General features: G+C 37.1%; 1 protein-coding gene across 5 annotated transcripts in view; it reads right to left on the bottom strand.

The window, feature by feature from the left end:
- Positions 1–21114, bottom strand: part of TPP2 (tripeptidyl peptidase 2) — a 96312-nt gene extending 75198 nt beyond the window's left edge. Inside the window, exons 1-6 of one of the 5 annotated variants that reach the window (XM_069064212.1) lie at positions 20816–21114; positions 10127–10255; positions 8177–8272; positions 6474–6578; positions 4850–4974; positions 1194–1357 (exon numbers count right to left, since the gene is read on the bottom strand). In XM_069064212.1, the coding sequence (XP_068920313.1) occupies positions 1194–1357; positions 4850–4974; positions 6474–6578; positions 8177–8272; positions 10127–10255; positions 20816–20980 (784 nt within the window). In that variant the 5' untranslated portion in view covers positions 20981–21114. Of the gene's footprint in view, positions 1–1193; positions 1358–4849; positions 4975–6473; positions 6579–8176; positions 8273–10126; positions 10256–17765; positions 17796–18114; positions 18597–20815 lie in introns of those variants that run through there. The other 4 variants (XM_069064209.1, XM_069064210.1, XM_069064213.1 and 1 more) reach the window with 4 other exon arrangements.
- Positions 21115–21810: the final 696 nt, after the last annotated feature.

Here is a 21810-nt window from a genome sequence, read left to right as displayed (position 1 = left end):
AAAAAAGGAAGTATAATTGGAACTTCATCCTGAAAATGAAAGGAGAAATTATGAACATTTCTTTTATCTAAAACAATATTTAGGTTATAAGAGCAACTTTGTGCTAATTTTTAAAACGAGAGATGAATCAGTATAGAAGTTTTTGGTGTAATTTTTCCAACAAAATTATATGATGGCAGACATAATGCCCTTCATTTTTTTTGGAGGGGTGGGGGGAGGCAGGGCAATTAGGGTTAAGTGACTTGCCCAAGGTTACACAGTAGTAAGGGTTAAGTGTCTGAGTCTGAATTTGAACTCAGGTCCTCCTGACTCCAGGACTGGTGCTCTACTCACTGCGCAACCTAGCTTCCCCAACACTTCATTTTTCTTTTGACTTTTAAAGCATGAACATAATGTGACCCATTTGGAAAGCTTCATCAATTTTCCTAACCCTTTGATATGAAAACTATTCTTTTGAAGTGCCTGACCAACAAAAATTTCAAGTGATGGGCAGGGCAGGGGATGAAGAGAAAAACTAGTCCAGGAAGGAATGCTTGAATCAGAACTAATTTTACAAACGGCTATCATTAGTGACTAGGTGTTGTGATGATTTTTCCTACCCTAAGCAACCTCACAGGGAAAGAGCATGATAGTACAGAAAGTGAACCTAGAGTCAGGAAGATCTAAGTTGAAATCTTCCTCTGGCACATACTGGCTATGTGACCATCTAAACAAGGCTCAAACACTTACCCTCTCAATGATCCAGGCAATTTTTTAGACTCCAAATTGCAGAGCATTTGATAATTTGCACTGGCAGTTTTCCTAACAGGGAAATCACAAATCTGGACCATAACAAACTTAACTGTAGGTACCTGATAATGAGTATGTAGATATCTCAGACTCCTTGTGCCAATGAAATAAGCTGAGAAAAAGTAAAGTATACCCCAAAGTAGAAATGTATTTAAAATCTGGTATTCATTAAACTACTAAAGCACATAAAGCTTCACAATTTTCAGTATGTTTTTCTTTCTAAACATACTAAAATAGTGACATTGTTTTATGGTGGGCTGGGAATCAAGAGACCTGAAGTTTAGTCCCTCTAGCTGAAACAAGGAGACCTCTAAATCCTTTACAGAGCTAAGATCCAGCTATTTTAATCCTTAGCTTTAAAACACTTCATCATTTAGTAGCTACATAGATTAGAAAAGAAATACCTCCGCTGGTCACAATAGAAAGTAGGTTTCCATCATCATATATATTAACAGAATAATTCAACATCTCAGCTGTGCCAAAAGAACCATATTCCTGAGCTTCCTTGTAGTTCCTCAATACAGTGCTGTTACTTAAGTCCCCATCTTCATTTGAATCAATGCAGGCTCTGTGAATTGAAAATAGAAATAGTTAATATCCAAATTTCTATTTTATTAACAACTATGTGTCACCAACTGTATAATTTCTCCTCACCTCCACCCTATTCCTTCATGTAATTTGTTTATATTTCTAAAAATCTCATAATCACTATTTCTTAAGGATAAGGATCTACCATACTTACTCTAACACATACCAAACAAAGACAAAGTTTTGACCTTTTCATTCAAGGAGTTTAAAAAGAGAGTACTTAGATAACTAAATAATAGCTAACCTGCACAAAAGAAATCACTACACACTATGCAAAGAACTGCAACTAAACATGGCTGGGACAATGTGAAATAGGCTTTAGAGCTATTTAAAGTGAAAGGGGTAGCTGATCCCCCTCTCTAGAGGTCTATAAATCTATAACTGAACCACCCACAAAAAGGCACAGTAGAGAAAAAATCCAGCCCAAACTGGGTTCAAGTCCTGTCTCTGATACTTTGCTAGCTGTATGACCACAGGTAAATTATTTAGCCTCCATCTCAGCCTTCTCATTTGCACAGGTGGGATAGTATCTACCAAACAAGATTAATGTGAACCTCAAATGAAATGATATATACAAAGCACTCTGCAAACTTTAAAGAACTATTTAAATGTTAGTGATGACCACTTTGTATCTAGCTCTGGGCTGTCCCCTGAACTCCAGTTCAAATATCTACCTGCATGTCCTCCTAGCACCTCAAAACCAATACATACAAAACCAAACTCTCTTTCCCTCAAAACCTGTCCCTCCTCCTATCTTAGCAGTATCTGTTGATACTGCCACCATCTTCCCAGACACAGAGGTCCTTAAAGTTATCTAAGTCTTCTATCTTCCTCATTTCCTGTATCTAATTATTTCTCAAGTCCTATTGATTCTACCTATACCATCTCTCCCAAAAGATCCTTTTTTACATTCCTTGCCACAGCCTGATTAAAAGTTCCTGGAATGTTACTTACTAATTGGTCTCCTGCTCACATAATTAGTCCACCCTTCACATAACTGCTAAAATAATCTTTTCTAATGTATAGGTCTAACCATGTCATTCCCCTGCTTACAAAAGGCTTCAAAGGTTACCTGCCTATAAGGGGGGAAAAGGTCTCTTTTGCTTGGGATGAAAGGCCTTCCAAATGATGGTTCCAACCCTACCTTTCAACTTTTTTCCATTACTTTCCATCATATATTCTGTGTCACTGAAAGTGCACAACTAATTGTTGGTTCCTATCTCATTCCCCTGATCCATGTATCCAGAGACCTTCCCTCCACGTTTTCACCAATTGGAAAGCTGCTCTTTCTTTCCAATATAATTCACATACCAACACTTCTCTGAAGCCTTCGCTTACCCCCCAATGGAAGTGATCTTTTTACTAAAATATTCTTTCAGCATCTTGTACAGATCTTTCCTTTGTCCTTACCACATCTACCTTTTATTAGATATGTATATATGATTAAAAGGTGACTCACATCCTTGTTCTCCCCATAAGATTATAAGATTATCAGTTATGCCTAGCAACTTAGCACAGTTCCTTACATGTGGAAGGTACTTAATAAATGTCTGAATTAACTGGCAAACAATTAGGTAGGTACTGAAATAGAGGAATTCTCCATAAATACTGCATCAAAGGATGACTTTTTTATTACTAAACAGGCAGGGATATTTACTTAGAATATTTCACTTGAAAGAAATTATGGTAGCTACATCAACAAGGCTATGTTAATGGGCTAAGATGTTATATTTAACTGGATATTATAACAGCAAGCTCCTTGATAACTAGGATCACAATCTAATCACTTCTGAATCTCCTAATCTGTATATCTTGCAATCAGCAAGCATTTATTAAACTCCTATTATGTGCTAGGCACTATGCATAAAAATGCAAAAAATGAAACAGTCCCTTCCCTCAAGGAGCTTCTATTCTATCAAGGGAAAGAACATACAGATAAATAGGTATACTCAAAATAAATACAAGGTAATTCAGGGAAGGGTACTAGAAGTTGAGGGAATTCTGAAAAGGTTCATCTAGAAGCTGGCAAGTAAGATGAATGCATAAATTATAGAACTGATAAAACACAAAATCAGAGGATGATCATTCATACTGCAAAAAGGATTCTTTGCTATACATTTATTAAAAGGTAAGTCCTGGAGAGACCAAAAAAAATGTCAAAGTCTATAATAGGATAAAATAAGCTAATACGCAAAAGTTTGAAGCTGTCGACCAGATAGGAGCTGGTATTCACTGGCATTAAGTTAGCCTTAGTTCTGGAAAACAGGGTGTCTCCTAATATCTTGACACATTATAATGCACAATAAATAGTAAACTGAAGTGTTAAAGGCAAAAAATAAAAACCAGTTTCAAGGACTGCATAATATAAACACTTAAATATATCTATACTTTTTTAAAGTTAGGCCTATTAACTTTGTGAGATCTAAATCATACAAGGGACCACAACTTTGCTCTCCCATTAAACATCTCTTACAATCATAGAGCCAGACTAAGAACACTTGGGATAGATGGATCATTGATTTGACTTAATTATTTCCTAGCAAACACATCAAGCATAATACTGTCTTAAAGTATAAACTCTAACCAAGCCTTAACACAAAATAGCAAAACTTTACTATTACCCTGGCTAATGCCTCAAGAGAAAAATTCCTTCTTCCTTTATAATTTTCAATATTCAGACTAATGAGAAAATAAATCTTTGGTAGGCACCATAGGATCACCTTAGTATCTCCCCTTTACTGGACTAAGGTCCCCCTTACCGGACTCAAGACAAAGAGAAAAGCAAGAGGTTGTTGTACAGGGGAATGGTATCACATCAATAGAATCCTTTATGCCCCTCCCCACCATATAAGACTCCTCAGATACCTAGGGGCCAAGGAAGGAGGGTATGGCAGAAACAGTACATATCACCATTAAATCACTGCATAGTCCCAAATCTCTATAAAGATCTAACTTAAGGTTTTATAGTTAAATTTTATTTTTGCCAATCACTAATGCCACTCTTATTTGCAACAGTTAGTGCATCCTATGTCAACTGCCAAACATGGTTTTGTGGAATCAACTAATTTCAGTTAAATATTCACAGAAATCCTTTAAAAAGCAAATACATTTAAAACAATTAAATTTACAAAATCATCACTTATAACATAACTTAACATACCCATGACAAAAGGTGAAGCATACTTTAAAAATGTAGTTCTCAAAGGATTAAAACAAATATCTTAGTGCACTTTTAAGGTTTACTAGCCTAAAACTTAACTAAGATTTTTGGAATACTTGTACATCCAAAGTGTGCAATTTTCCCCAATGCTTCACACAAAAATAAGTATTAACTTGGTTTTTATGTAGTTTGGTCGGCAGAATTGCTGTTATATAATACAATCATCAGAATACCTTATAAGATTTAATTTTGTTCTATTTAAACACTTTTGAAAATAATTAAAATATGAAAAGACACACAGAATTGGTTTACCTCCAGGTTTCGCCATCATGCCAAACTAAGCAGTCATAGACAGGGCCAGGGTCACTATATTTTTTCTCAAAGGAATTTAACAGTTCTACTTGACTTTGAAGCTCCTCCCTGATTAATTTGCTTAACTAAAAAAGATAACACAAACATGCAAATTATTGGTACATTTTTGCTTCTAAAGAATAAATATATACCACTACTCCACTTATCAATACAATCTGCATAGATATAAGATTTTACACTCTATTGTTTTTTTCTTGATTTTATACTCTATTGTATGAACTTTATTCCAGAAAAACAAAAGGTCATTTTGTTTTCTTACCCTAAATTGTGGCTCCATCTAATGAGATGGCTGTAAATTAAGTTCTCAATCCTTATGATAAGAACATCTGTCTTCCCTTATTCCTATAGCAGTTAATAAAATACATAGCTACTAATGTTCTCTAATCAGTTTTCAAGCTATTTTAAGAACTGGTTATAAACGAACTCATGTTATTCAATATACCAGCTCATGTTACATTTGTCATTAAAGATCTAGGGGAAAAAAAATCAACTCCTTAGGTATCCATAGTAGTTAAAGAAATCATTGGTCTTCAATTCCTTTCAATTTAATAGGCTAAAGAAAAAAACAACAACAATATTTATTGAATCAAGTCGATCTCTAGTTTAGAGTTATGAAATTCATGCATAAATCCAGGATGTTTTAAAAAACATCTGAAACAACAGATATTTAACAAATGGTTAATGGAAGTCACCATCTTTATTACAAAAACTTTTTAAAATCTAAAGCATTCAGCAATGCACACATAATATTCCTATGATTTATCAAGACATCCAATGATAAATCAAGTCTATTACAGAGTCAGAAAATGAGATTTCAAAATAAAATCTAAGTAAGAGGTTAAATTGAGACCAGTGAGCTGGCAAAAGATTAAGGATTCTTCAGAGATAGAAAATGTGAAAATGCACATGTGCAAAAAGCTTTCAACCTTGCTACATATTATAGCCATATCCATAGGAGACAAAAAAAAATTAGCATGAACTTGCTTTTCTACATTTAATTCAAAGAATTACTGTGAAAATAAAATGATAAAGAAATCTGAGTTCACTGGAAAAACCCTGCTACACAATTACTTTTCATATGGTGTGGGTCTTAATTTTTTCCAAAAAGATAGAGTTGTCACATATACTTAGTATTGTCTGAAGTGTTTAAAAAATATTTATCCTAATGATTAGTGAAGTGATGATTCTCAAATGTGTCAAAGTAATTGTTTTAGTCTTGACCTTTAATAAAGTTTAATTTTCCATTATTTAAAAATTATTAAACTGCCAATGAATAGTAAACTACCAATGAAATGGCAGGACAAGAATTTTTTGTTTTTAGGATACAAATGAAATGAAACCAAGACCCCACTTTTAAACTAAACTTTTGTACAATACTTAGTCAAAGATCATATTTAACAAAATAGTTTAAGGTACAGAGTCCATAACAACTTTAAGAGGAGGAATGGTGTTACAAATCACAAAAATAAGCAAACTGTTTAAGAAATACTTCAAAAACAGAATTTTCATTCCCTAAGGAAGCATATTCTTTACCAATATTTTTATTTAAACTATTAGCACCAACTTGAGAAGAAGAGCTGTTAACAGCATCAAACTCTTCCTGTTTCCTACAAGCTTCTGCAAGTGCGACTCTATGAACAGGGTCCCAAATTTTCTCCTTACGTTCTTTCTGAAAAACAAATAAATTTCCTAAAAATTATACTGTAGTTTAGACAATTTTACTTGTGAACTCCATTGCTAATTACATTTGGATGCTTATATAATTAACATAGACAAATATAATGTTAGTAAAGTTAGCAAGGCTATGCATCAAGTAATAAAAAGATAAAAGATTTATGGCATTTTATTTTAAGAAAATGAGTCTTCCATTTTTATTCAATTACCACAACTCCAACTATTCCAAAATCAGAATCTGCTGCTTTCCAAAACAAAATGCTGCTATTTCAAATTGAAATAGGAAACTACAGTTTTAACTTAAAATGTAAAGTAAGACCTTATATAGTGACTGCCAACTAATGAACCACAAAGAATGTAATAAGCAATTAATAGCATTTAGCATTGAACTTTTCAATAACTTTAAATTTTTACATACTTAAAAAAATACTTTGACTTTACAGAATAATAGAGTTGAATGCAGATGGAAATACCCTTAATACCTCCATTACCATCAATTTTTTCCTCACTAAGATTTAGTTAGTATTAGCTAAGATCCAATTCTGATAATAAATGGCATGTCTTATCTTAACAAAACAAAAGAAAAAATCTAGCAACACATGAATTTATGCAGTTTTAAAAAACATATATAAATTATACTTTTAAATATCAAATAAAATTTCAAATGTAAACAAAATTTTACTAGTTAAGAAAAGCATACTCCAAACAATAATCTATCTCTATCTGACTAAATTGAGGTCTCTGTAATCACTACATCAAGATAAATCTTAGTATTATTGTACAATTCAATATGCCCCTGAAAGGAAAACTGGGTTCATTAATATTGTTTTTTTTGCTTTTTGGAAGGGAGAAGGTAGGGCAGTTGAGGTTAAGTGACTTGCCCAAGGTCACATAGCTAGTAATTGTTAAGAGTCTGAGGCCAAATTTGAACTCAGGTCCTCCTGACGCCAGGGCTGGTTCTCTATTCACTGTGCCACCTAGCCGTCCCCTCATTAATTTTTTAAATGCAATTTTTAAACAAAGGTTACAAAGACAATGAGGAAACTGTCTGTAGCTTGCATATAGTATATAATTTGTATCTAGTAAATGAGCTCCCAATTAAAAGGTAATTAAACAACTCAGACTCATATATGCAAATACTAAGTTCCATTTCCTGACCTGTATACTACTTCTACTAATAACATACTCCTTATATTAACATTTTTTTGTTTTTCCAACACTAATAAGACAAAGTTCATGAAGGTTAGAACTAGTGAAAAAAGTCAACAAGGAAGAACATGGTAAGAAGTGGCAATGTGGGGGAGTAAGTCAAAATGCAAGTAGAAAAAGAGAACAGTTCCTAAAAAGATTAAGCCTTCATCTCTTCTGGCAAAGACCTTTAACTCTTAGAGAAGTCTAACAGCAACAGTGATTAGTACTCTAAAGAAAGCAAAAACACTAATGCTGAGGAGGAAATTATACAGGGAAAATATTTTCAAGGGAAGTGAGGATTCATCAGGTTAAGAAAGAAGAGTAAATATGGTATTCATTGGCACTAATTCTTATTCATTAGCATTAACTTTTAATATGTATGTGACAAGTATAATACATTACCTGCATCCTCTCTTTAAGAGCCTTAGGATAGAAGTCATAACCATTTTTTATACCAATATGGTATCTGCCTGAGGGATTTGTCCAATTTGTTGGAATCTATGAAGGGGGGAAAAATAATTTGTCCTTTCATTAAATGTTATCTGTTACACACCTTATTATGAAATTGAGATTAGGAAGAACGTTATTGTAATGACAAATCTGATCTTAATGTGACAACAAGCTGGTTAGATTAGGCCTCTTCCTTTACAGGGAAAAGGGGAGACATAAAGACAAGTGGTGTAAATGATTAACATACGAGTTCAGATACTGACACCAAAAGATTCTTCAATCTTACCTGATCTACTCACAATGGGTACATTCAAAGGTATGTATGGTTCGCTTACCATTTTATGGTGCTACAGGTCTTTTTTCCTATCTCATCTAAAGTTCCAAAAATCCCAAGACCTTCATGCTATCTGGAACCAGTCTAGAGAGAGCAAGATGCCTATGTACAATTTCTCAGAACCTGAGCAAACAAAACTAGGCCACGAATGGTGATAAGGTAGATAGATGTCTAGTACTCTTTGGGTATAAAGTTAAATCAATGTTATTTGTAGAATCAATCTTATTACTTTATAAAAGCCATGCCCTAAATTTTCCTTACTTCTTAAACAATGAACATGGTTTAGTCTTTTCCTGATATCTCTTCTTCCCCTTAGTTTTAGTTTACCTGTAGTTTCTGTCTTAGCTTAGCTATAACCTTCTTACTCTCTGCTTGCTACTTCTAAACTACTATATGCAAGAAAACTAATCAATGAACATATCATTTAAGAGAGAAATAGCTAGAGTTAAAAGGGGCTTTGGAGAGTCTATGATCAAATATCAAGTAATAACTAATTTTGTTAAAAAAAAACTCATTTAAAGACTACTCTCTAGTCTCAAGCAATTAAGAACATTAACGTATGAGTAACATAAGTTATAAAAATCCTAAGTGAATAATATGGCTGACTGGAGTAAATTTAGAAATGTGGAGCACTGTTTGAAAAAAGAAATCATTTTCTGCCTTCATAGAGGGTCTATAAATGCAAAACACTGTAGAAAATGTCAGAATTTTCTAGTGCTAGTTTTGCTTGACATTTTTCTTTCTCTTTTAAATTATTCTGTCTCTACGTTAGTATATTCATCTCTTAAATTTGTGATATCTTAGACTCTTCATTCTTTCTCTATGGCTCTGACTATTCATGCCATCTTGCTCTTTCTACATACAAATGTTATGTTATATCCAACTCCTCCTCCTTATTCACACAGCTACCACTTCACAGTTCAGGCCCTCCTCACCTCTCACCTGGATTACTGCCAATGCTCTGCCTTCCCTACTCCAAGTCATTCTCCACATAGACGCCAAAATAACCATTTCTCTCCCCTACTCAAACTTCAGTGGTTCCCAACTGTCTCTAAGGAAAAAATATGTAAACCTCTCCGTTGTGCTTTCGAAGCCCTTCACAACTTGGCCCCAACTTATCTTTCCAACCTAACTTTTTATTACTTCCCTTCCTACCCTGGTTTAACAAAACTAGACTTATATTCCTCACATATAACACAACATGTATATACTCTCTCTACCTCTGCACTGGCTACCTCCATGTTAACTCCCTCCCACGTCATCTAAGAGAATCCCTAACTTGCTTTAATACCTAGCTCAAGCACCATCTTTTTACATGATGCCTATCCTAAACTGGGCAAGTTACTTAACCTCAGCTTTAGCTTCCTTATCTATAAAATAGAGATGATAATAGAACCTATCTTTCCAGAGTTGTTGTGAGGATAAAATGAGATGATATTTGCAAAGCACTTTACAAACTTTAAAGTGCTATAAAAATGCTAACTATTATTAGATAGCCTGAAGTGATATTATAAATGAACTAAGAATATAACATGGAAAAGTAATAGTAACAACAAATAAGTTATTACCTTAAGAGTTCTTCCTGAAAGTCCAACAATTTCCCCATCTTTTGATTCTACTATTGTAGAAGTATTCACATCACCACTTCCTGTTGTATCTATGATATCAACGATTTTAGGTTTCCCATCAGTAGTAAACTGAAAAACAAGAAATGATTTTTTAATTTATATTTTTCAAATGCTTTATTAATTTCTGATTTACATCATTAATTTCTGCCAGATTTTGAGTTACAAATTTTCTCCCTGTTCTTCCCCTACCCACCACCCCCGAATAGCAGTTCCACAGGATATCTCCTCCTCCAATCTGCTCTCTCCCATACCCCCTTAGACTTTTCAGTAGGGCATGGTGGATCTCTATGCCCCAGTGCCTGTATATCTTATTTCCCAATTACATGTAAGATAGTATTAATAATAGTATGCATGTATATATAATTTTAAACATTTGATTTTAAAACTTTGAATTCCAGATTCATTCCCTTCCTCCCTTGTCACCCACCCTTACTGGGAAGATAAGCAGTTCAGAATAGGTTGTACATGTGTAGCTAATGCAAAACATTAACATAGTAGATATATTGTAAAAGACTGACTATTATTTCCCTCCCTCCTATCCCACCACCCACTTGTTCTATTCTCTACTTTGATCCCATCCCTTTTCAAAAGTGAGTGCTTCCAACATCCCTCCCCCACAGCCTGCCCTCCCTTCCATCATCTCGCCTTCTTATCCCCTTCTCCCTACTCTCCTGTAGGGTGATACCCTATTTAGTGTGTATTTCATTCCCTCCCCAAGACAAATTCAGTGAGAATAAGGTTGACCCATTCCCTTTTGCCTTCCTATTCTTCCCCTCCATTGTAAGCATTTTCCCTTGCCTCTTCTTTATGAGATAGTTTATCCCATTCTGTCTCTCTCCATCTCCTCTCATTATATTCCTCTCTCACCTCTTAATTTCACCTTTTAAGTATCATCCCTTCCTATTAAATTGGTCCTGTGCCCTCTATCTATGTATACCTGTAAGCAAATTTACACATAATCACACATGTATTCATATGCCCATATACCCTCAGATATATATATATATATATATATATATATATATATATATATATATATATATATATATATATATATTTTCCCTTCAACTATTTTTATACTGAGAAAACTTTTATCAGTTACAATTATCGTTTTTCCATGTAGGAATGTTAATAGTTCAACTTTGATCAGTGGCTTATGATTTCTTTTCCCTGTTTACCTTCTCAAGCTTCTCTTGCTTCCTGTATCTGGATGTCAAATTTTCTATTCAACTCTGGTTTTTCATTAAGAATGCTTTTGAAAGTCCTCTATTTCACTGAATGACCATATTTTCCCCTGAAAGATGAGACTCAGTTTTGCTGGGTAGGTGATTCTTGGTTTTAATCCCAGCTCCTCTGCCCTCTGGAATATCCTATTCCAGGCCCTTCGATCACTCAGTGTAGAAGCTGCCAGATCCTGTGTTCTCCTGATTGTGTTTCCAAAATATTCAAATTGTTTCTTCCTGGCTGCTTGTAATATTCTCTCCTTGATCTGGGAATTCCGGAACCTGGCTATAATATTCCTAGGAGTTTTCTTTTTGGGATCTTTTTTCAGGAGGTGATCGGTGGATTCTTTCAATCTGTATTTTGCCTTCTAGTTCTAAAACATCAGGGCAATTTTCCTTGAGAATTTCTTGGAGGATGATTTCTAGGTTCTTTCCCTGATCATGGCTTTCAGGTAGTCCAATAATTTTTAAATTATCTCTCCTGGATCTATTTTCCAGGTCAGTGGTTTTTCCCATGAGATATTTCACATTGCCTTCTATTCTTTCATTTGTTTGGATCTGTTTAACATCATCTTGATTTCTCTTAAAGTCACTAGCTTCCCTTTGCTCTAATCTAAATACGAGAGAACGATTCTCCTCATTGAGCTTTTGAGATTATTTTTCCATCTGGCAAATTTGGCTTTTCAAGTCATTCTTCTCCTCATTGCCTTTTTGAACCTCTTTTGCCAATTGAGTCAATCTGTTTTTTAAGGTGTGATTTTCCTCATTCAGACTGTTGACTCTCATTTAGTAATTTTCTTGCATCGTTCTCATTTCTCTTCTCAATTTTTCCTCCACTTCTCTTATCTGCTTCTTAAGGTCTTCTATGGCCTGTAGTCAGCTCGTATTTTCCTTCCAAGCTTTTGGTGCAGGAATTCTGACTTCACTGTCTTCCTCCTATTCCACGCTTTGCTCCTTTTTGTCCCCAAAATAGGAGTCTAACGTTGGAGTCTTCTGTTTGTTTTGCTTCCTTTGTATGGTCATGTCGCTGCTCAGTCACTTAACCCCTGGGCTTTTTGCCACAGTAGGACTCTGCCACCAGACAGGGAAGCTTTCCTTCCAAAAGCTGGGGTTTTCTCAACTGCCCAAGGTATTAGTTGGGTGCCCTGAGGCTTCCACACGCTCTTGCAAGCTGGTCATGCACCCCAGGATCTCCACCCTAGACCGCAATCTGGTTCCAAGCAGGTTAAAGCAAGAGCGATTACCCTACAGACTGGTCGCTTGGTCCTCCTACACTCTGCATGCCAGGAGCTGAAGTTGCCACATGGTGCTGGCTGTGCCGGGTGTCTCAACGGCTTCTCTCCCTGGGGGCAAAAGCCTATCCAATCCCCACTACTGGTCCCAAAGTCCACACTGAACTGACCTCTCACTTTGTCCTTTGCATCTATGTGTTGATAAATCTGAAAACAGCCACAGTTGCTGGTGATCTGGAGTCCCTCCAGCCAGCGGCTGGTGAGGCCCGCCCTGGGGCTAAAACCTTGGCTAGAAAGTGGCTGGACTCTGCTCCCAGAGCACTGGGATGGCCTATTCCTGTCGGCCGGGCAGGCCGTCCTCAGTGGTAGGTTAGCTTCTCTGTGTCATTTTGTGGGTTCTGCAGCTCCAAAGTTTGTTTAGAGTCCCCTTTTAACACGGATTGGGGAAGGTGGAAGCCAGAGCCCAGGGGCAGTCCTGCTTCTACGAGTTCAAACTTTTAGTTGAGAAATTGCTGTACAGAAACCCCAAATAACCAGGATTCTTGTAATCAAAATTTTTAAAAATGCTATAAATAAAAAGATTGACAAATCCCAACGACTATTCAATCATAAAAACATTACTGAATAGATTCACTGCATAGCAGTGTTAAGACTTTGGGTTAGTACAACGTGAAAGACAGGACACTGTAATTTTTTTGCAAACTGTTTCTTCTTTTACATGACTAACATAGAAACAGGTTTTACATGATTGCACGTATATAACTTATATTAAATTGCTTACTGTCTTAGGGAGAGAGGAGGGAAGAGAAAGGGAGAAAATTTGGAACTCAAAATTTTATAAAAAAAATGAATGTTAAACATTGTCTTTACATGTAATTAGAAAATACAAAATATTAGTTTCAAAAAAAGGAAGACAGGATCAAAGAGAATAGGCAATTTATTAAGAACACAATGGATTAGTCCAGAAACATCTTTAACTATCTAGGGCTATGAATGAAGAATCCCCATTATATGATCCTCGACCTACAAAAAAGATTGTTTTCTAAAAGTTTACTCCTCAATTCCTGTTTGAAGCTAAGAATGTATTTTCCCCAACAGAAACAATGCAATAGAAGATAGCTAAATATATTTATCCATTGGTTCTAGGAGAAAACCTGATCTGAGTTTCAATCTGGGAACTTGAGATATTAGGGGACAATCCCAACCAATGACTGGATGAAGGGAATTCTCTTCTTCCTCAAGAATTCCTCCTCCCTTAGTAGCTGGCGGGAAGGAAGGTATCATCCAGACCTCAATCCCAGCCATTGTTGATAGGCAAGTTTCTTACTGTGGCAGAGGAGCTATGGCAATCAAGCGTCTAGAAGGTGATGCTGAGCTTCAGTAGGAAGACAATCCTGCCCTGACATCTGTTTATATTTAAGATATATTTTAGTTTCTTAGACTGCCTTTGCTAGCAATAATTTAATGGTGCAGAGGTTGTACACTATCCTTAGTGGACCAAAACAATAATAATCCACAAATAAAAACAATCAGCCAATATGGTGAAAACCAGAACCAGCTGGAAAAAATTAATAAATCATAGAGGAAATAGTATCCAATCCATACACAGCATGCTACCATTATGGAATATCTTATATTTGTATGTTTTGAAGAGATTAGAAATGGGTGGGGAAAGGCAGCAAGGAGAGATGGGAAATGAAAACAATATTTGACAGTTTCCAGCAAATTCACAAAGTCCAATTACAGCACATACTAAATAAACATGGTAAAAACTATATGCTTGTTTTAAATGTAATATGGAAAAAGGAGGCATTACAACTATTAAAAAATGCTTATGAGTCACACAAAGTCCCTTCCAGTGCCCTAGCTGAGCTAGAAATCAGAAAATGCTTCACTGACAAAGCAGATATTTCCAATAAGATAAGCTTATAAGCAGTGATATGAATGAAGCTTACTTTAATTTAGTGATTGCTTTTCTACATACTCTTATTTCAATTCATTTTATTTATAAAATAATGTCACTGTAAATCCTCATGGGTATATCTTAATTATGAGAGGCAGCACCAGTATGTGGAATGGGCATCAGACTTGAAGTCAGAAGAATCCTAGGTCCCAAGTCTACATTTTTTTGACCACAGGCATGGCACAATCTTTCTGAGCTTGTTTCCTCAACTGTCAAATGGGTATAATACTGTTAGTATCTATTTTACAATATTGTTTTAAGGATAAACAAAATTAAGTGCTATGCAAATCTTAAAAATCATATAACTATTACGATGCAAATAAAGGAATTCCTGAAAAGTTGTGGGTAATCTAACTTCCTATAAATGGATTCATTTCCCTAGGTAATTTAGTTTTGAGTTTACTTATGTTTATTTTGAGAAGTTGAAAATAGTTTTTTAGCACTTTCGAATTCATTACCTGAGAAGCCAGTTGAAAAATTTAATGAACAGGGGGCGGCTAGGTGGCACAGTGAATAGAGCACTGGCCCTGGAGCCAGGAGGACCCGAGTTCAAGACTGGCCACAGACACTTAATACTTACTAGCCATGTAACCTTGGGCAAGTTACTTAACCCCAATTGCCCTGCCTTTCCCCCTCCATAACGCAAAAAAAAAAAAAAAAAAAGATTTAAAGATTTAATGAACTGTCTGAATTCTAATATAATTCTAACAACTTTATTCAGAATTATGTCTAAAAAAATACAAATAAATTAGCTCTCACTGATAAGTCTTGAGAGATTCTCTTTTGAATCAAGCACCTAAGCTTTAGTACCTATATTTTGAGGTTATCTATTTTCATTTCTCAGGCCCTTTTATAAACTTGCCTTCAAGTTTTTGTCAAGGTAAACTGGATTAGTGACCCCACATAAGTGAGGTGATACTATATTGTTTTTTTTCCTCCTAAGTCATTGCTGAATTCTTTCACAAGTTTTCAATACCTGTGAAAGAAAAAGATCAAACATTCACTTGCTACCTAGGCTCCACAAAAATTTCTAGATTTAGAATTGAAAGACCAAAGAAGTTAATCATTTTGTCTAGGTGACTTAGGCAAAAACATATAACAAGTGATACAGGTAAAATATAAAACTGAGTGTTCTGACTCCAACGCCAGTTCTCTTTCTACTTCGCCACTGGCAAATATTTTAAAGTGCTTTAAGAAATATTTCTCTTAAGTTTAATAACATGCTGTACTTAGTAAGTTTTACTTTCAACTTAAAAAAATAGCATCACACTAAATACCAAATCTCAGAAATTCTGGCAAATCTTGAAAACAATACATTTGTCACAATGATCATTAAATTACCTCCATTAATGACAAGCAGTTATTAGTGATTCTTGACCACCCAAAAAGCAGAACTTTTTTTCTTCCCTAAGATTGTCATCTAGACTTTTCTGATCAATTTTAATACTAGTCAACTAATACTGATATCCAGGTTTACAAATCCAAAGAAACATTTAAAAGGAAATAATAAATGCCTGTCACAGTGGATCTCCACCCTAACCTATCTAACCACTACTTCTCTATATACCCTGCACTTTAATCAGGCTGGTCTCCCAGTTCCAATTACGTACCACTTTTGCTTCCTTACTTTAGAACAGTGATGTTCCTCTATCCTGGAATATAATCTCTGTTCCTCTATCCAAATCCTAACTCAGGTCACACTTCCTTCTGGAAGTCTCTAATAACTTATTAGTCTTCACAGACTCTGAAAGTCTACATTTACAGTAGATACAATCTGTTTTGTGTGTGGTTTTGAATTTATCTATTTATGCAAATGTCTCCTCCAAAGGATCATCAAATCTAGTCAGCAAACATTTTTTGAGCATCTACTATATGCCAGACACAGTGAGCACCGGGAAAACAAAGGAGCTGTCAAGGAGTTGCTCATAGGCTAGTGAAAGAGAAAATCATAGAGGAAAAGCATTTGGGGTGATTTCTAATGGCTTTTTGTAGAAGGAAGAATTTTAGTTGGGACTAATAAAAGTCAGGGAAATCAGAGACAGAGATCTATGAAAATGCCCAGTCAAGAGATGGAATGTACTTTATGAGGAACAGCAAGAAGGCCTGTATCACTGGATTGAAAGAAGAGGGGACTAAGGTGCAAGAAGACTGGAATGGCAGGAAGGAATCAGATTATGAAGTAGTTTAAAAACCAAACAATTTAATCCTGTATCAAATATAAAATATAAAATGCAAGCTTCTTGAGACAGAAGTGTTTTGCTTTTATCTTCATATACACAGTATCTAACAGAGGCTGGCACATAGGATGTGTTTAATAAATGTTTATTGACAAGACTACATAATAGAAACTGGGAATGTTCAAATATTTGATGATATATTTAAAAAACTATATTTTTTTTCCTCTCTTTAGTCATTCTACTCTTCCCTTTCCCCCTGAAAATGTCAGAAGAGACACCAAAGTAGGAAAACTGTGCCCCAGAGAAGCAACAAAATGTTAACACTAGGTTTTCATTTCCATCAAATGGTATTACTTATGCTTTTTAAAAGATTCTTTGTCCCCCAATTTGTCCTTTTTGGTCCTCCCTGAATATACCACTTCCTTGCCTATTTTCTTGTTCCCAATTGCAATACATTTCCTTATACTTTTAATTTAGTGTCCAAAAAAGCCAAACAAAGAAAAAGCTTTTAAAATGTCTAAAAAGCAAAACTTTCATATTTGGAAGTTAACTTGTTGCACATTACTTCTTTTGATGATGACTGTACCAGGTTTCATGAACTGAACTATAATCTGCATAATCTCTCCTGAAATCTAGGTCAAGAATATATTGTGAACTCCCTATTTGACATTTCAAACTGCATGTCTTAAGGCATCTCAAACTCCACAACCTTTTCTCACCTCTCTTTCTTCTTTCTACTCATAAGCTACTGATCTAGTCAGGACCTCATCACCTTGAACTCTTGCTTCCCCATTGCCCTCTCCAATCCACATACCACAGAGCTGCCAAACTGCACAATTCTGACCATATCACATGCTGCTCAAGAAGCTCCAGTGATTTCCTCATGATTCAAAGACAGAATGTAAATTCCAGTTTCAATTTTAAAGTCCTTCACAGTCTTGCAGCTCTAAGTCTACTTTCTTGGGCTCATCACATTTAACTCACCTTTAAACACTCCATGTTCCAACCAAATTAGTCTACTTTTTTTCCTCACAGGTGATATTCTTTCTCAGTCCTTTTATACAAGCTGCCACCCATGACTGGAATTCACTCCCCAACACATAAAAGAATTCCTACCTTCCTTCAATGTTCATCTCCTATAGAATGCCTAGCCTGAAAGCCCACCCCAGAAATTACTCAGTACATGTTTTATATTTTATTTTCCATGTACATATTAACCACAGAAATCACCTTTAAAACAAGAACTGTTTCATATTTGTCTTTTTATCAGAGTAGAGCACATAGGCATTTAGTAAATGTCTTTTGAACTGACTGAATTGTCCCTTTTACGTACCTTTAAATACCACAGAATGAATGTTCCTAGAAGATGAAGTCTAGATTTTCATTTGATTTCATCATTTTATCTATCATATTTTATTTATCTACTATATTAATACACCCAGGGTATAATCCAATAAGGACTAACACTGAGGATGTTTAAGACCCACAGCAAGTGCCTGCCAATAAATACTACTACTTTTAAAATTAGTGATTATGTAACACTACTTTTCATGAGCACTTTAAAGGCTCATAGATAATTAATCTTCACCTATAATTAATTTTCAAAGCAAACCTAGCAAAGCAAACGCTGTTGCTTTATGGGAAGGGAAAAAGAACAAGGAAACAATTTGATGGACAGATTCATTTCTGTATTCATTCAAGTCAACAAACATTTATTAAGCACTGACAAAGTGCAAAGCATTGTTTGGGGATAAAAAAACATTCAATTCCGGGGTGGCTAGGTGGCACAGTGAATAGAGCATGGGCCCTGGAGTCAGGAGGACTTGAGTTCAAATCCTGCCTCAGAAACTTAATATATACTAGCAGTGTGACCTTGGGCAAGTCACTTAACCCCAACTGCCCTACCTTTCTCCCTCCAAAAAGCAAGGAAAAAAATTCAATTCTTTGCCCTTAAGGATCTTACATTCTAAGGGATTAGAAAAAAAAAATACAATGGCTTCTAAAGGTCTTCATTTCTTAAACTTTTTTGATCCACTTATAACTGAAAGGGGTGAACTACTTAGCCCTTAATAAAATTCACAAAAGCTAATGGGAAGACTGGCATTCTCAATGAGAATACTACAGAGGTGATTTCTGAAAAAAATATTTTTTTTTAAATTAGTGTTAAGGCAACTGTGAAATGTTAAATACTTTAACAGACCCTGCAAATAATCTGGAGGACTCATAGATATTAACAGTTTATTCCTATCATTATACTATGAGAGTCATAAGGATCACCGTATTGTAAAGATTTACATCTGAAAGGAAACCGAGGTAAAATCTAGTTTAAAATCTTGCATTATATAATTGAGGCACCTGAGAACCTAGAAATAGGAGAAATCACACAGATAGCAAGGTTTTAGAATTCTTTGTTTCTAAATCCAGAGCTTTAAGGATTGCAAAGCATTTTACAAATATTGCTTCATTTATCCTAACCACAACTGTGAGAGGTAGGCAATATTAACCTCATTTTTACAGGTGAGGAAACTGAGGTTAAGTAAATTGCCCAAGGTCACACTGTTAGTAAATGTCTCAGGATGGATTTGAACTCAGGTGTTTCTTTTTTTGGATGGGATATGTAGTCCAGTGAATCTCATTGCATCCTAGTGAGGAAGCTCACTAACAGCAATGCTGCTGCTTACCTAAATCTTCACTCTACTCTCACTAAGGATACCATTGTCAAAATGCTAGAAAACTTCTGGAGGAACAATATTTAGCTACAAAGTCACTTCCCTCCCTTCTAAAAAACAAAAACAAAAATTCTGGACTGAACTTTTAAAGAGACTCTTCTACTGCAAATCACCCAACCTGACAGTGTGTTTAGCAGCCCATACAAAACAAGTATTAGTGTTGAGTCCTTAAGAACTGGTTGGGGAAACAAGAAGTACACATAACAACTGGAAGAAAAGTAAGTAAACGATAGAAAGTAGCAAGAAGAACACAAAGTCTGGAGGGAATGTCAAGTAACAGAATGATCAAATGCAGTGGGTTTTGTCAGAGATGTTTTCTTTTAGGGAGGCTTATTTTCCTAGTGTACTGAAAGAAAAAAGCTAGCTATCCCAAAGCCTGAGTTCTCTGAATATTGTTACTGAGCAGCAAATTCCATAGCTATCTGTAAACTTTAAATGCTTTTTTTAGTCAGGATGTATGTAACTATAATAAGTAAAATTTATTTTTAATAAATAGCCTGAAAGCCCACCACATTAATTACTCTGTACATGTTAAATATTTTATTTTCCACGTACATATTAACATGTATTTTATTTCGCCATTTTATCTTATGCAACACAGACCCAAAACAGACCATAGAAAAAGGAAAGCACTAGCTTATAATTTAAAACAAAACAAAACGAAACAAACAAAAAAGCCAGAATGGACAAAACTACTGGAAGGGTTCCCGGAAGCTGACAGCTTCCTCTAAAGAAAACCTCATTTTCACATTAAATGCAAAACCTTCCCCAATAACGCACCCCCTCACCCCAACAAAGCCACACAAATAAAAACCGGTATCTTCAAAGAAAAACTTCTTTATTTGGATTACCTATTAAACACACTCCTCCCCACCCCCACCAGTAAGACCCTGAAAAAAATGGAAACCCCGACTATTTGTGGTGTCCAGGGGCTTCAGGCGAGGCAGGCTCACCAGGCAACGAGGGATGGTGGCCCTTGGGCACAAGTTCCCTCCCGACAACCTGCACGGCCCTCCACGCCGCTATTGTCTGTTTCAAGTGCACCCTCCAGTCCTCACCACCTGGGAGCCCCGGACATCCCCCGAGACCACGGTGGGCGCGCGAGTACCAGTCCCCATGCACGGCCCTGCGCGCGATAGTCTTCCCCTCCTTCCGCATACAGCGACCGCGACCCCAGCAGCCTCGGCGGCGCCCGAGAGGCCGAGTCCCCGTCTCCCCTTCCCCGACAGCCCCTCCCTCGTTGCGCCGGGCCTCCAGAGCAACGGATCTCCACCCCCGGAGCTGCGGCCTCCAGGACTCCCTCACCTGCATGCCCTGTGCCCCCGGGTCTACCCCGGTGTCCAACACAGCGATGAGCACCCCTCGCCCATCGTAGTCCGGGTAGCGGGCGAGAAACGAGGCGGCCCCAGTCTCCTTTTTCGGGAGCAGCCCATGAAAGGGAAACGGTTCCTCGGTCGCTGCGGTGGCCATGGATAGGAGGCGCGAGGACGAGGACAAGGCAAACTGCCAGGCAGCGCGCGGAGGAGCTCGAGGACACCCTGCGACTGGGGATGGAGGCGGAGAGAGGAGGCGGAGAGAGGAGGCGGGGAGTCCGAGGCCCCCAGCTGGCCAGCCAGTCCCTTCCATGCAGGGGCGCGCGCGGCGGAGCGCGAGACTGCCGCGCCGCCAAAAGGAGGGACCGCGCCTCCGAGCCAGCCAATCATCGGCAGCAACGCAAGCAAGGAGCGCCGCGAGTTGGCGTGTGACGTCAGCTGGAGCGTTTCCATGCCTACGGCAGAGTAGGAAGAGGAGAAGAGTCTCCGAACCTTCCACCCCGGGGGCCAGATTGAAGTTCAAGGGCCTGTCTGGGGACTTGGTCACCTGGGAAAGTGCAGGCCAAGGAGAGCCTTTGAAGTTCCGAGGCGGATGGCTTCGGCGTGAGCTAACGGATTGGCTGGGAGCTAATTTCCGGTGGGGCGTACTGTCCACTCTCTAAAGGCTAGAATTGGGTTTCACCATCCCGGGGACGGTGAGGGTGGCTTTCGGGGCCAAAACCTCCGTCCTCAGCCGCTGGAGTCCGGAGAGAATAGAACAGGCCCCCAGCCTAGGTGCGCGTGAGCGCGAGTCTGTGCGTCCCTGTCTGTCCGTGTCTTCCTGCCACCCCACAATTATGCCACAACCGAGCTTCTCTCGAGGAGGCCCTGCACTCCTAGGACAGTCTTCAAATCCACTAGCCTTAAAACCTCGTGTTCCTAAAGCAGGGAGAGAGTCTCTGAGCCTCAGTTATCGCCGTTGTAAAATTAAGGTGGTGTACGTGTGAA

Source organism: Petaurus breviceps, unplaced genomic scaffold, assembly GCF_028583685.1.
Source record: "Petaurus breviceps papuanus isolate PSGF00001 unplaced genomic scaffold, PetGlider_PUasm1.0 90625, whole genome shotgun sequence".
In the NCBI taxonomy this organism is placed as follows: domain Eukaryota; kingdom Metazoa; phylum Chordata; class Mammalia; order Diprotodontia; family Petauridae; genus Petaurus; species Petaurus breviceps.
The sequence above is the reverse complement of the archived record's forward strand: the minus strand, read 5'-3'. Positions and strand labels throughout refer to the sequence as shown.